The 12,585-nt window shown below is 59.3% G+C and overlaps 1 protein-coding gene across 1 annotated transcript in view; it reads left to right on the forward strand.

The window, feature by feature from the left end:
* Positions 1-1,428: 1,428 nt before the first annotated feature.
* CAPN15 (calpain 15) overlaps positions 1,429-12,585 on the forward strand; it is a 26,244-nt gene continuing 15,087 nt past the window's right edge. Inside the window, exons 1-2 of the mRNA XM_006766202.2 lie at positions 1,429-1,699; positions 11,590-11,869. Of these exons, the coding sequence (XP_006766265.1) occupies positions 11,688-11,869 (182 nt within the window). The 5' untranslated portion in view covers positions 1,429-1,699; positions 11,590-11,687. The remainder of the gene's footprint in view (positions 1,700-11,589; positions 11,870-12,585) is intronic.

Raw genomic sequence — 12,585 nt, forward strand, 5'->3', positions numbered from 1 at the left:
AAAGTAAGCTGGGGGTGGGCTGAGTCACTCTACGGCTCAGTGCTGCAGGCAGCTGGTTACCTTGGAGCCTTGAAGAAGCAGCTCTACCTTGGTTGCAGCTGAGGCCCCAGTCTACATCGGAACACTGCGGCATCTGGAGGGTAAGACGGAAGTTTCCCTGGGGCTGGAATGTTCTCCCAGGAGCAGACCCCTGTCCACCAAGGTCCTCCTGAGGTCAGCTTACCCTTTATGGGCACTGGAGCAAACACTACCCAACCTCCTATTTGTCAAACTCCAGTCCATCTTGAGGCAGAATTGAACCACAACCAAACACTCCCTGAATCTTAACTGATGGGCTTTGCTTCCGTATCTCCTTCTGCATGGCCAGTGCCTTCCCATGAACCCCATGTGTCTGTCCCTGAGCGCCAGAGTCCTTGGGGCTCTGCATCTCCACTTCCCACTGCTGCCTCTCAGTTGCGTCTGCTAAACTGTTGACTCAGTTTTCCTGCATGTCCTGCTGCCTCCAGGGCATCTAGGCAACAGATGGCAGAAGGGCTCCAATTTCCTGGCAGCTGGGGGTGTGAGTGACCTCAGAGGTCCACACGGAACTTTAAGGGAAACTGAGCCTGAGGAGGCTCCCCTTGTGCAGGGGGCGGGTTCTGTCCCTACGGAGTAACACCAGCTTCCCACGCCTCAGGACTTCCTTCCGGCCAGGCACTGGGCTACTTGCTCGGTGGTGGTATCTCAAATCGTCCTCCCAATGGTCCAATTAGTTATTAGTTTCCCTCTCTTAAGGAGGAGGAAACAGGCGCAGAGAAGTTGCCCCCTAAGTGATTCCACAGCCACACATGGTCACACTCTAAGTGCCAAGGCCGTGTCTTAGAGCCAGGTCGGTCTCACCGAAACTGGAGCATTTGACCGTGAAGCCCTAGAGAGGAACCGAAGAACGGAGAAGTTGCAGAGACGGTTCGAGGTAGCGGACGGGTGGGGTAGGGACTGAAGAGGCCCGTGGACTCGTAGGGCCAGAGCGGAGCTGGGTGCTGGTACGGGGAGCCCGCCTGCAGTCGGCAGCCGCAGCCCCATGCTTCTACCTGCAAGGCGCAGGCGGATGCGCTTAGGCTGAGTCGGATACTGAGGCCCCGTCTCTTCCTCCGGCGCAGGGCATCCTGGGAGCTGTAGTCCCAGTCTCATACTCAGCTCATCTCCTTGCTACTCCTCGATAAACTCGGCACGCAGTGCTCCCAGATGCCCGGGGCTCAGCCATCTCCAGTGGCGGTGGTGGGTGGAGAGGCCCAGAAAGTCGGCTTGCGCCTGGAGGGCGCTAGCTGGGGCCGCAGAGGCCGCCACCCCGAGGACTACAACTCCCGGATTGCCTCGCGCCCCCGGCACCGCCCCGAGCTTTCTGCCTGGCGGCGCCGCGCTGCCCGGTGGGAACAGTAGTCCCGGCGCGCGATTCACAGCGCCGCGTGCGCCCCGGGCGCGCCGTAGCCGCGGGGCCCGGGCCGGGCGCTACGCTACGGAGGCGGCGTAGGCTAGGCTCCGGACGCGGGCCGTGTCCAGCAGGGTCTGGGCGCTTTGGCGGCTCCTCCACTCAGCGCGGCAGGCCGGCGGGGCAGGGCGGCCAGTGGCAGAAGTTGTAAGTCAGTCGGCAGGGGCGAGCGGGCCGGGGGCCCTTTCGCCCAGGCCGCACGGACGGAGGAGGCGCCGCCGGGTTGCAGAGGTGAGTCCGGCCAACCGGGCCACGGGCGCGGCCTGGACCCTCGCCGGAGCCCGGGCCTGGTGGGCAGCGCTTCTCAGCGCCAGGGCTGCCGGCCTCGGAGCGAAGGTCAACCTGCTGCTTCACTGGCGCCTCCTGGGCATTAGACAGAGTCCGGGCAGGGATGGGTTCACTGCTTGGAGAGGGGAGAAGGGGGCCGGGTCATCTTAGTCCCTGGGAAGCCAGCCCCAGGATTTTGCGGACACAGACGGCGGCCTCAGCCCCTGCCTGCCCTTGAGTGCCCTTAACTTCCAGGCAACGTCCTGGTTCGGCTGCATTAGGGGATGTGATGTGTCTCGTAGTGCCCGCAGCCCTCTCCACTGAAGGACTCTGGACACTGCCTGGGGGTGGCCCCATGGAATGGGGGGAGGGGTGCGCAGGCGCGTCCTGTGTGCCCACTGACCACCCCACGCTTCCTCTTCCCTGTTCCCCTCTGGCCTGGCGCTGGGGCGACACGAGGAAGTTACAAAGGATAATCCCTGAGAATGTTTGCGGGGCGGATCCGGTTCTTCCTGTTGGCCACAAAGGGGCCCTTCTGGTCCTGAGGAGTGAACCCCTGTTGTGTGATCGCGTGGCCCTGACTGGATGGCTTTCAGGGACCAGGCTGCAGGCAACAGAAATTCCATGTAACCAGGCCAGGGAGCTTGGGGTCCTGCAACTTGGGGGAAATGGCCCAGCTCGGTGCTGAACTGGGTCTGGGCTCTTCCCAAGAACTCCTCCTCTGGGGATCCCTGGAATCCTCCCTCTGCCCAGGTCTGGATGGCTGTGCGTGTCCCTTAGGTGTGGAGAGTGATTATCTCCAGCCCCCAGACGCTGGGCAGACGGTGGGGTAATTCCATCCTTCCTCTCTGAGTGACTTTCTCAGATGTGAAGAGAGGGAGATAGTGTTTCCTGGTCCAGGTGACTGGAGGGCCTCAGGGTCAGGGGAGCCTGCACCTGGGCCCTGTGGCCTGGCTGGTGGTGTTGCAGGAAGCCGGTGCAGCCCAGCCTTGGGGATGGGCACATCTTACTTCCTCCCCGGTTGGTCTGCTCCCAGGACGGGCACTCCTCTCCTCCTTCCCCTCCGCATCTGAAAATTTCTGGAGCTGCTTTTCCTAAGCAGACAGGCCCATGACCTCATGACCTTCTGAGAAACAGGTTTAAGCTCCGCTGGGCCCAAGGCTTAGTGGCTGCAGGGCTATAGGCAGGGACCCATCTGATCTTGTGTCTGCTTTGAGCCCCCCAGACCTGAGCATCCGCATAGGACCCTCCCTATCCCCGTCGTGCTGGAAGCTCCGAGTTTCTCTGCCCTTCACCTGAGAGGCCAGACCTGGCTGGCTGGACAGTGGTAACATTTACTGAAGCCCCTCGCACTCCTCTGCACCAAGCTCTCCAGGCCTGTCTCATAGGCAGCGCCTAGTAAACCCCATTTCACTGAGGAGCAGCCCTAAAAATGCCCCAAACCAAGATGTCATTCATGAGTCCCAGCTGGTCAGTGAAGAGCCTGGTGGGGCCAACTCCCCACAGTCATGGCCTTTTGGGATAGAGCAGCCTCTGGTTTGGCCCTCTGCACACTGCTCACCACTACCCCAGGCACAGAAGGGTGCTGGCAAGGCAGGCGGCATGATTAAATGGAAATGGTTTGAGTTGGTGGGGTGGGTTTTCTGGGTTGGGTGGTTTCTTCATCTGACATTAAAAGTTCACACCCAGCCAAAACCGGTTTGGCTCAGTGGGTAGAGCGTCGGCCTGCGGACTGAAAGGTCCCAGGTTCGATTCCAGTCAAGGGCATGTATCTGGGTTGCGGGCACATCCCCAGTAGGAGATGTGCAGGAGGCAGCTGATCGATGTTTCTTTCTCATCGATGTTTCTAACTCTCTACCTCTCTCCCTTCCTCTCTGTAAAAAATCAATAAAATATATTTAAAAAAAATAAAAATAAAAAGTTCACACCCAGATCCTGAGCAAGGACACCCCATGCCCCCAGGACTCTGAGGGGGCTCTTGGCTCAGCCAGCTTCTCTTCTCTCCCCTGTGTTGCCTGGACTGCCCGGCACGTCCTCACTACCTATTTCTCTGGTTCCATCTGTGCCCATTGTTCAGCATCAGCACTCATGGGACTGTCTCACAGCAGTAACATAATCTCGTTTCTCACTGAATCTCTTCTGCCAAACCTCTCAGAACAGACACAGCTTCTCTCTCTTCCCCTCTTCCCACTCTACTGGGCTCTGACATCGCACCTGGCTGCCAGCATTGTTCCACTCACTAGATGGTCAGTGAGTGTCCCCTGTGAGCTGCTTGCCAGCAGGCATCTCTAATCACCCTGGCTCTGAAGTCCAAAGGGAACTCCTAGGGCTTCTAGAATGGCACCCCAGGGCTTCTTTGGAGATGAGGAGTAGACTCACTGGCCTCTACCCTCTTTGAATGAGCTTCGCGGAGGCTCTAGATTAAGGCTGGGCTGCCTCCACTTCTCAGGCTTGGGGACCTGCCCAGCCACACCCCATCATGTCACTGTGGGCCATGGCAGCAGTACTGTATGAAAAACAATTTCCTTTTTTATGAAGCGCAGCTGAGGTGGTATACGGCTCCAAGGACAGAAGAGGACACACAGTGATCCTGTTCACCTCCCTGGAGGGGTCTGAGTGGGGACTCCGCAGATGGCCTGTTGCCAGGGTGCAGAGAGCCAGGGGTTGTGGGAGGACAGAAGTGTCCTAGCCCAGCACAGAGGCCCCAGGATGGGCAGTGTGGGGCCTCCTGATGCCAAAGGAAGGGCTACTCTAGACACTAATGATGTATTGTCCCTCTGCAAGGACTTGTCCAGGAGCAGCACCGGTGGTTCCCAGGAAACAGTAGAGTGTGCGCTTGCATTGCTCTCAGACCTCCTGTCCTGCAGACACTGTCACCCTCGGGCGGCAGCTCCAGGCCCTGCTCTTTGGCTTCTCTGAAGTCCCGGGAGCTTACAGGGCTGCTTCCCACCTCCCTGGTGGCGGGGCTGGGGGTTGTGCCTGGACAGCGCTCAGATATCAGGAGGGAAGCTGGTCAATAGCTGCTCCTTGGAATTGTCACGTGTATCTGCGTCCAGAGGAAGGCAGCCATTGCGGCTTCCTGCTCCTCCGGTGTCATCACAGCCAGACCTGAAGCAGAGGCAGTTTCTCCTCAGGCCAGTCCCTGCTCACATCCACCCTTCTCTGAAAAGCTGTCCTTGGGAATTACGTTCACATGGGCAGATGAAGTCTCTAGGTCGGACCTCTGCCCCTGCCTGATGCTGCGCTCCTGCCACATCGCGGGAAAGGCAGCGGGTTCTGGAGCCGCTGCCGTTCTGGAGGTGGCTGCCTCTCCCCCCATCTGCCTTCCTTGGGGTGAGCTGAAGGCTCGAGTGCTCCATGCCCCCCCGAAACGGTTTGGGCTGGTGGGTGCCAGCAGGGCTGCCAGCTCTTGGCAAACAAGTGTTAGAAGTGCCAAAAAACAAGAGTGCTTGTCTGGTACCTTCTCTTTTCCCACTAAAAATAAAGTATTCAACTTTAGCCAGGATTGGACTTGTGAACTAGAAATTAAAATCCTGGGAGTGTCCCATTTCTCTGATAGAACCGAATGAAAAACAATTTCCTTCTTTATGATGCACAACTGAGGTGGTGTACGGCTCCAAAGATTCAGGAGGACACACAGGGACCCTTTCACCTCCTGGGAGGCAGACCCACAATCCCGTGTGGGTGTCCTCCGGCCTCCTCCCTTGTGCCTTTGACTTTGAGAGGCCTGTCTCCTCCCACCCCAGAAAGCAGGTGCCTCAGAAAGTAGAGCAAATCTAACCTGTCACTGGTCCATCACAGTGACCAGGGTCAGTAGGTAGTGTCTCAGAGGTGCTCGGCGTGGGCCGAGGAAACGGGGGGCGAGGGGGCACATGGCGAGGAGCCCTGACTCCTGTCCTAGAGCCAGTGGCCTGGACCTTCAGGGACTGAAGAGCTTGACGTACAGAGAAGAGTGACTGCCCTTTAGCATGTTTGGGCCGCACATCCCAGTCTGATGGGCAGGTATTTGGGACAGGTGTGTTTCTTCCCAAGTTTGCTCACAGGAAGTGGTGGGTACACTTTTGGAGCCCACAGCTCTTACTCCTGAACCTCTCAAACGTCAGCACTGTTGGTGGTGGCAGGCCCTTCGGGTGGGGAGTGGCCGTCCTTGCTGTTTGAGGGCAACAGTGAGAGTGGGGGAGGCTGCAGCAAGGCAGGCCTCTGGGCCCGTGCACCACACTAGGGAGGACAGGACGGGGACAGGCTGGAGCCACCCCGCCTGCAGCCGTGGTTAGAGGTTAAGCCGTCTGGTGGTGCCGGGCCCTGGGTGCAGGTGAATCTCAGTGGGTGCCTGGCTGCTTGTCCAGGGCCCTGTCCCACGCGGACACCTTTCCCTGGTAGCTAAGCGAGGCCCTGTTCCCTTGGGCCCTGGGACCTTGAACAGCCCCACCTGCCACATTGGTTGGCCCGGAGATAGGGCCTTGGACTAGGCATTGAGGAGCTGGCTGACCATGTTAATCCCCTGCGACCCCTGGCCTCTTCTGGGTAAGGGACTGATAGAGCTTCAAAAGGGATGTAGTCCTGCCCTGGCCGGTGTGGCTCAGTGGGTTGAGTGTCATCCCATGCTCTGAAAGGTCACTGGTTTGATTCCGGTCAGGGCACATGCCCAGGTTGCGGTTTTGGTCCCTGGTTGGGATGCATACAGGAGGCAACCCATCAATGTTTCTCTCTCACAGAACCTTCCAGGAGAAGGGGCATGTCCTCCGGGTGGATGTGCTGTTGGCAAGCTCACTGTGCCACTGACCCAGGCGTGGGAGAGCTCAGGCCTCACAGTGGGGGGTGAGTCCCCTCCCAGTGCTGTGGGGTAGTTGGGCTATGGGACCAGTGGTAGAATGGTGGGGCTGGAGTGCAGTGTGGGTGCTCCCTCTCTCTGCAGAACCCTTGATTCACAGAACCCCTCTGCCCAACCCCCTGCCCCGACAAAGCCTGGTTCTCATGGCCTGGCAAGCGCTGTGCATCTAAGGTTTGGGGCTGTGGTCCTGTCATTCAGGGGCACACCGCAAGTCAGACCTGTTTTGCTGGCTCTGTCTGTCGTCCCTTGGTATTCCCCCAGACGGAACAGCCATGTCCCAGAGGGCCCATCCCCTGACTCTGCCCTACTGTCCTCCATCTCTAGGGGAGCTGTCGATGTGGGTGAGCTGCTAACTCACTTGAGGAAGCAGGTGGCAGCAGGAGAATGCTGTCCTGCCAGTCCCCGGAGCCGGGAGGTCAAAGTCTGGGCCCTCCCTGGGGTGGGGCCCTCTCCGGGGTGGGATCCCAGCCTGGTTTCTGGTAGGGACGGGGAGGCCTCCCTCACTCAGGCAAGAGCTTCCCGTCCTCGGTGTCCGCCCCGGTAGCAGCGTCCTCAGGCCACAGGGACAGATCTACAAGCTCTCGCTTCGCGTCTGGTGGGTGTAATTCTGGGTATGGTGGGTGGTGGCCATGGGTTTCCTGGGCACAAGCACCAATGCTCCAGAAAGGCTTGGTGTCCCCTGGGTGGACCACTCCCTCTGTCCCCTTCCTGGGCCCCCGTCCGGGGCTGATTTCCGGTGGCCTGTCAGGGTGCTGCAGTTGGCGAAGGACCATGATTGGGGGATGAGGCAATGGGGCTTGCGCTGCACAGGCTAGCCCAGGGGGCACAGACTCAGGACGCCCCAGGAGTGGGCGCTGGAACAACAGGGCGTAAATCCCAATCCCTCTCCACTGGGATCTGGTTGTGGCCCACACCTCCCCCTCTATGGCCCCCATGGCTGCCGGTTGAATAGATAAAAATTCAAGATGATACAAATTGTTGCATAACAACTGTCTTCTAAACCATTTGAGTTGCCTGCTATGCAACCCTTTAAAACCTTCTGAGATTTTACTGAGATTTTAGGAGACATTTCTAAAGTCTGTATCTGCCCTTTGAAGTGGAAATATAATTATGAAGGCCCATGTAAATATAAAACTAAATCTAAATCCATATTAACAAAATTAAATTGTGAAAATATGCTTCTGCCTTAGCTGGTTTGGCTTAGTGGATAGAGCATCGGCCTGTGGACTGAAATGTCCCAGGTTCACATTTGGTCAAGGGCACAATCCCTCTCCACTGGGATCTGGTTGTGGCCCACACCTCCCCCTCTATGGCCCCCATGGCTGCCGGCTGCCGGTGTCTGCTCACCCCACCCCTGGGCCAGGTAAACTCACTTGGGGAGAGCAACTCACCTGCCACCCACAGGGAAGTGCCCCTTTCCTGCCTCACATGCTGCAGTCTCAGCACGCACCCTCAGGGGCCCCCAGCGCTGTGGGGAGCAGGTGAGGGGCTCTCGTTACTGGGATCCAACCTGCCGTGATTGGGACAGGCACACCCCATGCAGAGCCATCCTCGTCTTGGTGGATGGGCCCAGCTGTCCTTGGAGCACCGTGTTAGGCACATGCCTCGCCCCGGAGCTGGCGGACAGACCAGTCAGCTCCTGTGGATTAGCAAACACCGTGCTCTGGGGGCAGCCCCACCTTCATGCTAACAAGGCCAGATGTAGGCCTCCGTCCCATTTCAGTCTAGGGCAGCGGTCCTGTGAGGGCAGGAGGACGGGTGGGGGCGGGGCTCTGGGAGAGCTCCTCCTCCTGAGGTGCCCTGTCGGAGTCCTGTCCCTTTGCACAATCCAGGAGGCTGGTGCTGCCATCACCTGTGCTCTCTGGCTTCTGCCTGGAGATGTGTGACACATCATGCTCTTCTTAAGGCACAGCAGCCAACAAGTGAGCACCCTGCAGCAGAGTTCCTGAGTGTTGCCGTATCCAGGGCCTAAAACAGGGCCTGGGAAACAGCACATGGAGGAATAAAAGAATGGACCCAGTGCAGGGCTGGCAGGTGGTCTCGCCACACTCTCACCTGGGGTGAGAGGAGGAGCAGGTTCTGCAGGAGAAGGCTTGTCACCTGGGAGCAGGGTCTGTTCTGCTCTGAGGTAGCCCTGGGGTTCCGTATCAAAGGTCAGTACCTGGGCAACAGTGTTTGTAAAGCTCCCGTCCCCGGTTATTCTGAGGAGTCAGCAGCTGTGGACAGACCCACCCTGCCCTGGCAGAGTTTCCCACGTCACTGCCATGCAGGTGGGACCCTCGGGTTAGCAGAGCCCACACTGGCCACGTACCTTGCCCAACCAGGGCGATCCTTTGTTGGACTCACTCCCAGGAGCTCTTCCCCACTCCCTTTGGGTCAAGATAGGGTGTGGGTGTTGGGCACTGTCATCCCCAGAGAGGCCCTTCTGGAACCAGCTCTCTCTGGGGGACTTTCCAGGCCGCCTCTGTCCTCCTCAAGCCCCCAGTGAAGGGCCTTTGCTGCCCCTCCAAGGAGCAATCTGGCAACTGCCACATAGCCCACCCCTCAGGCCTCCCACCTGCCCCAGATGGGTCTGCAGGGTCAGCGTTTCCTAAAGGCCTGTCGGGGAGCTGGCCTTGCCCAGGTGCCTCTCGCTTTCACTGCAGGGTTGGGGGACCAGCACACACCCAGCTGTCTGACCGGCCTGAGCTCTCACCACCCTGCTGTCAAGGGCACTGCTGAAGAGCAGTGGGTCCTCTGGGAGCTTGCCCTTTGGGCAGCACATCAGCCCGCACAGGACCTTGTTGCTCCTTCCTCCAGGCAGAGCCCGGCGCCTGTGGCCCCACACTTGTCCCTGGGAGGCCCAGGGCCACATCCTCACTCTGCGTTGGGGCTGGCTGTCCCTTTGGCTCTGTCACCGGGGGCATGACCCAGGTGTTGGCACTGTGGACCCTGTCCCCCACCATGGTTTTGGCGTTCTTAGGCCAGGCTTCCCCACACTGCCTAGCCCTCTGTTCTCCCAGTGGAAATAGGCCAAGCTCTTGATCAGGGACAGACCAGCCCTGGACCCAGACGTGAGCAGTTCTGCTCCATGGCACCTCTGCTGGGCATGGCCCTAATTCAAGCCTCACCTGTCTTCTCCTCCCCTCTCTCTATTCACCTGTTCAGGTTAGCTGCGAAAGGGGAGTGCCAGAAACACCCGGGCCCTCTTTCCTCAAGGGGCTCCTGTGTGGAGTGGGGGCCATTCTCATTCAGATGCCCGACGTGTAAGCATGAGAGAGGCTGGTGATTTGAGTGGCCCAGGTTGATGTGGAACTGACCCCGGGTGGTGTGCTCTGTGCCTGCTTAATGCTCTCCAGTACGGAAGCTCCCGGCATGCGTGGCTCGTCCCTGCAGAGATGAGCATGGACCACAGTAGAGCGAGTCCAAAGACCTTGACCCAGGATGGTGTCACGGGACTCCCGCGTGGCCTCCCCGGTCTCATACTGACGCGGTGACGTTTTCATGTGTTGGATTATGTGAGGTACGTTACCAAGATTCCCATAACCTGTCTGTGGTACCTTTCTTACGTGACTGCTGGTGAATTGGAAACAACTTCTGTGGCTTGCGTAGTGCTCCTACTGGACCGTGTTCCTGGAGACTGGAGCCAGCAGACAATCCTGGGGCCAGGCGGGGCTAGTGCCAGCTTTGTGGACCACCACGGGTCTCTGCCACACTGCTCAGCTGTAATTGTGTCGAAGGCCTGAGTGTCAGGTGACTTGTGGGGCCACCAGGCCGATCAGGGCTGGTGCTGCTCTGTCCACCCATGTCCCCTGGAGAAAAGGCATCTGGGCGAACGTTACTGCTGCAGGGGTCCTCGGCCCGTCTTACGGGGTAGGGGTCACAGGCTTCTACCATCCATGGTGCTTGGCCCCTGCTGGTTCCCAGAACTGTGTGTGCTGCTGCTCACTCCAGTGTAGGGAGTCCTGCACAGTCCCACCCACAAACCCTAGGCCTGCGCCACAAGGATGCATCCCCAGGTTCACTCCAGCCCCTGGCCCCATTACCATGGTGCTTATTTGGGAGCTGGGAGAAGGGTGTCAGTGGTAACAGGGGACCTAGGGATGGGGCTATGCTGGTGGTCACCTGCACAGCTGGAAAGCCAAGCAGATGCCCACCTTGGCCCAGAGCCTGGCTGAGTGGGTGAGGGGAGGCTGGGTGGCATCTTCCCTAACCTGACTGTGATGCCTCGTTTGAAAGTAGATGTGCCACCTCTATCTCATGGTGGATGCTCTTGGACGGTGTTTCATTCCTCCTCTTGGCCAGTGGAGGTAGGGCCTCCCCTGCAGTGTAGATGGGCTCCCACTGGAGGCCTGGCCAGCCTCCCAGTGCCTCTCGAGTCACTCATCTCCTCTTGGGCCCTGACCTTTCCCTGGGTCAGGGCGGTCTCCTTCAGGAGGCTTCAGAAGGGTGGTGGGTAGACAGTGTTGTGCAGGTCTTTGCCTGGCTTTGAGGGCTGCACCAGCTCCACTGTGCTCACCTCCCTTGTTTTTCCTCTTCCTTTGGTTAAATATCCCGATTCTTTCCTCCACAGTAAAGCAAAATTGTGTCATTTCTCTTCTCACTGAAGATAACTCTCTTTGAAGACCAGTGGCTGGTGGCACCCTCATCCTTCCCTCTGGGCAGCTGATGGGCTGATAGGGGTTTTCAAGAGCAGAGAAGGGGTGCTGGTTATGGGGCAGGCGGGGCAGGGGCTGAGCGCCTGCAGCCCTGCTCCTGGCCCCAGTGCACCTCGTGTTGGGGGTACAGCTCTGTCGATGCCTGTACCTCAGCCCTTTGGGGGCCTCGGCTGTGGAGGAACCTGGAGTGGGTGCTGCAGGGTGCCTACTGCTGGGTCAGGCGCAGGCCCTCAGCTCCTGCTCCATGGCTGTCCCTTCCTGCCTCAAGGCCACTTGCACTGGGGGACCCTCCCAGAGTTCCTGGGGGCTTTGTTCCCGTGAGTCATGCTGTTTCTTCTCTTTCTCTTTATTCTCTCTGTTTATTTTTGTTGTGTGACTTTGACCAGCCGGCCACCCTGACTCCTGTGTGGGTGCTCACCTCTCTCCATGCTCTGGCCGCATGTGACCAGGCCCAGCTCTCGGTGCGGCTGCCGTCACGGGGGCCATGGGGAACTCCGCTTCCTCGCTGGCCACCGAGACCGAGTCGGATCACAGCTTCCCCGGGGGGCCGTCCTTCCCAGGGCCCCCGGCAGCAGCCGGCTGTTGTAGGAGCGGCTCCGGGGGACCTGTCTGGGGCAGTGCCCTGGTTACCCGGCAGCACCAAACCCCACGCCCCCAGGCCCAAAGGTAAGAAAGATGGCGGGCCCCCAGGGGTGGGAGTGCTGCTCTGATGGCGCCCCTCCTTTGGCAGAGGGGCTTGCAGAGAAGTGGGGACCCTGTATCTTACGGTCCTCTGGTGACTCACTTCCCCTTAATGGCACGAGACCTGCAAGGCTCTGGGGTGGCTCCATGCTTGGCGGAGGAGCTGGCTGGGTCTCCGTCTGGTGCTTGTGATGGGGCAGCTTCTGGAGCTTTTGCCTGGCGGGTGGGGAGCCTGCCAACCCCAGGCCTGGGGGGTGCTGGTACGCGCTGAGAATGCTGGCTTGCTTCCCACCGGATTTGGGGGACACTGTTCAGGAACCCGTCTGTGTGTGTCACCCCTGCTCTGACATGGCTGCCTGCGGGGGGCAGGGTTGTGGTGTCACAGGGGCTGACCATTACATGCCAGCTCCCTCCGGCTGCGGCCGGACTGGCCCAAGTTTCTCAGCTCAGGCTACCTGTTGGATCACCCCTCAGAGGTGCTGGAGTGACTGGTGTGCGGGAAGGTCAGGCTCCAATGTCCCACCCTGGCCTTGACGCCCCTGCTTTCACCCTGTCCCGAGGCCTTGCTGGATGAGGGGTGCCTGGTGCTCAGGTTCCGCAGACCTTGGAGCAGAGGTGGTGGTAGCCCCTGCTCTCTCAGGGTGCCCCGGCGTGGGTTCAATGGGTAATAGACGTCTTCCTGTCTCAAAGTGTGTCCTGGG

Source organism: Myotis davidii, unplaced genomic scaffold (genome assembly GCF_000327345.1).
Source record: "Myotis davidii unplaced genomic scaffold, ASM32734v1 scaffold100, whole genome shotgun sequence".
In the NCBI taxonomy this organism is placed as follows: domain Eukaryota; kingdom Metazoa; phylum Chordata; class Mammalia; order Chiroptera; family Vespertilionidae; genus Myotis; species Myotis davidii.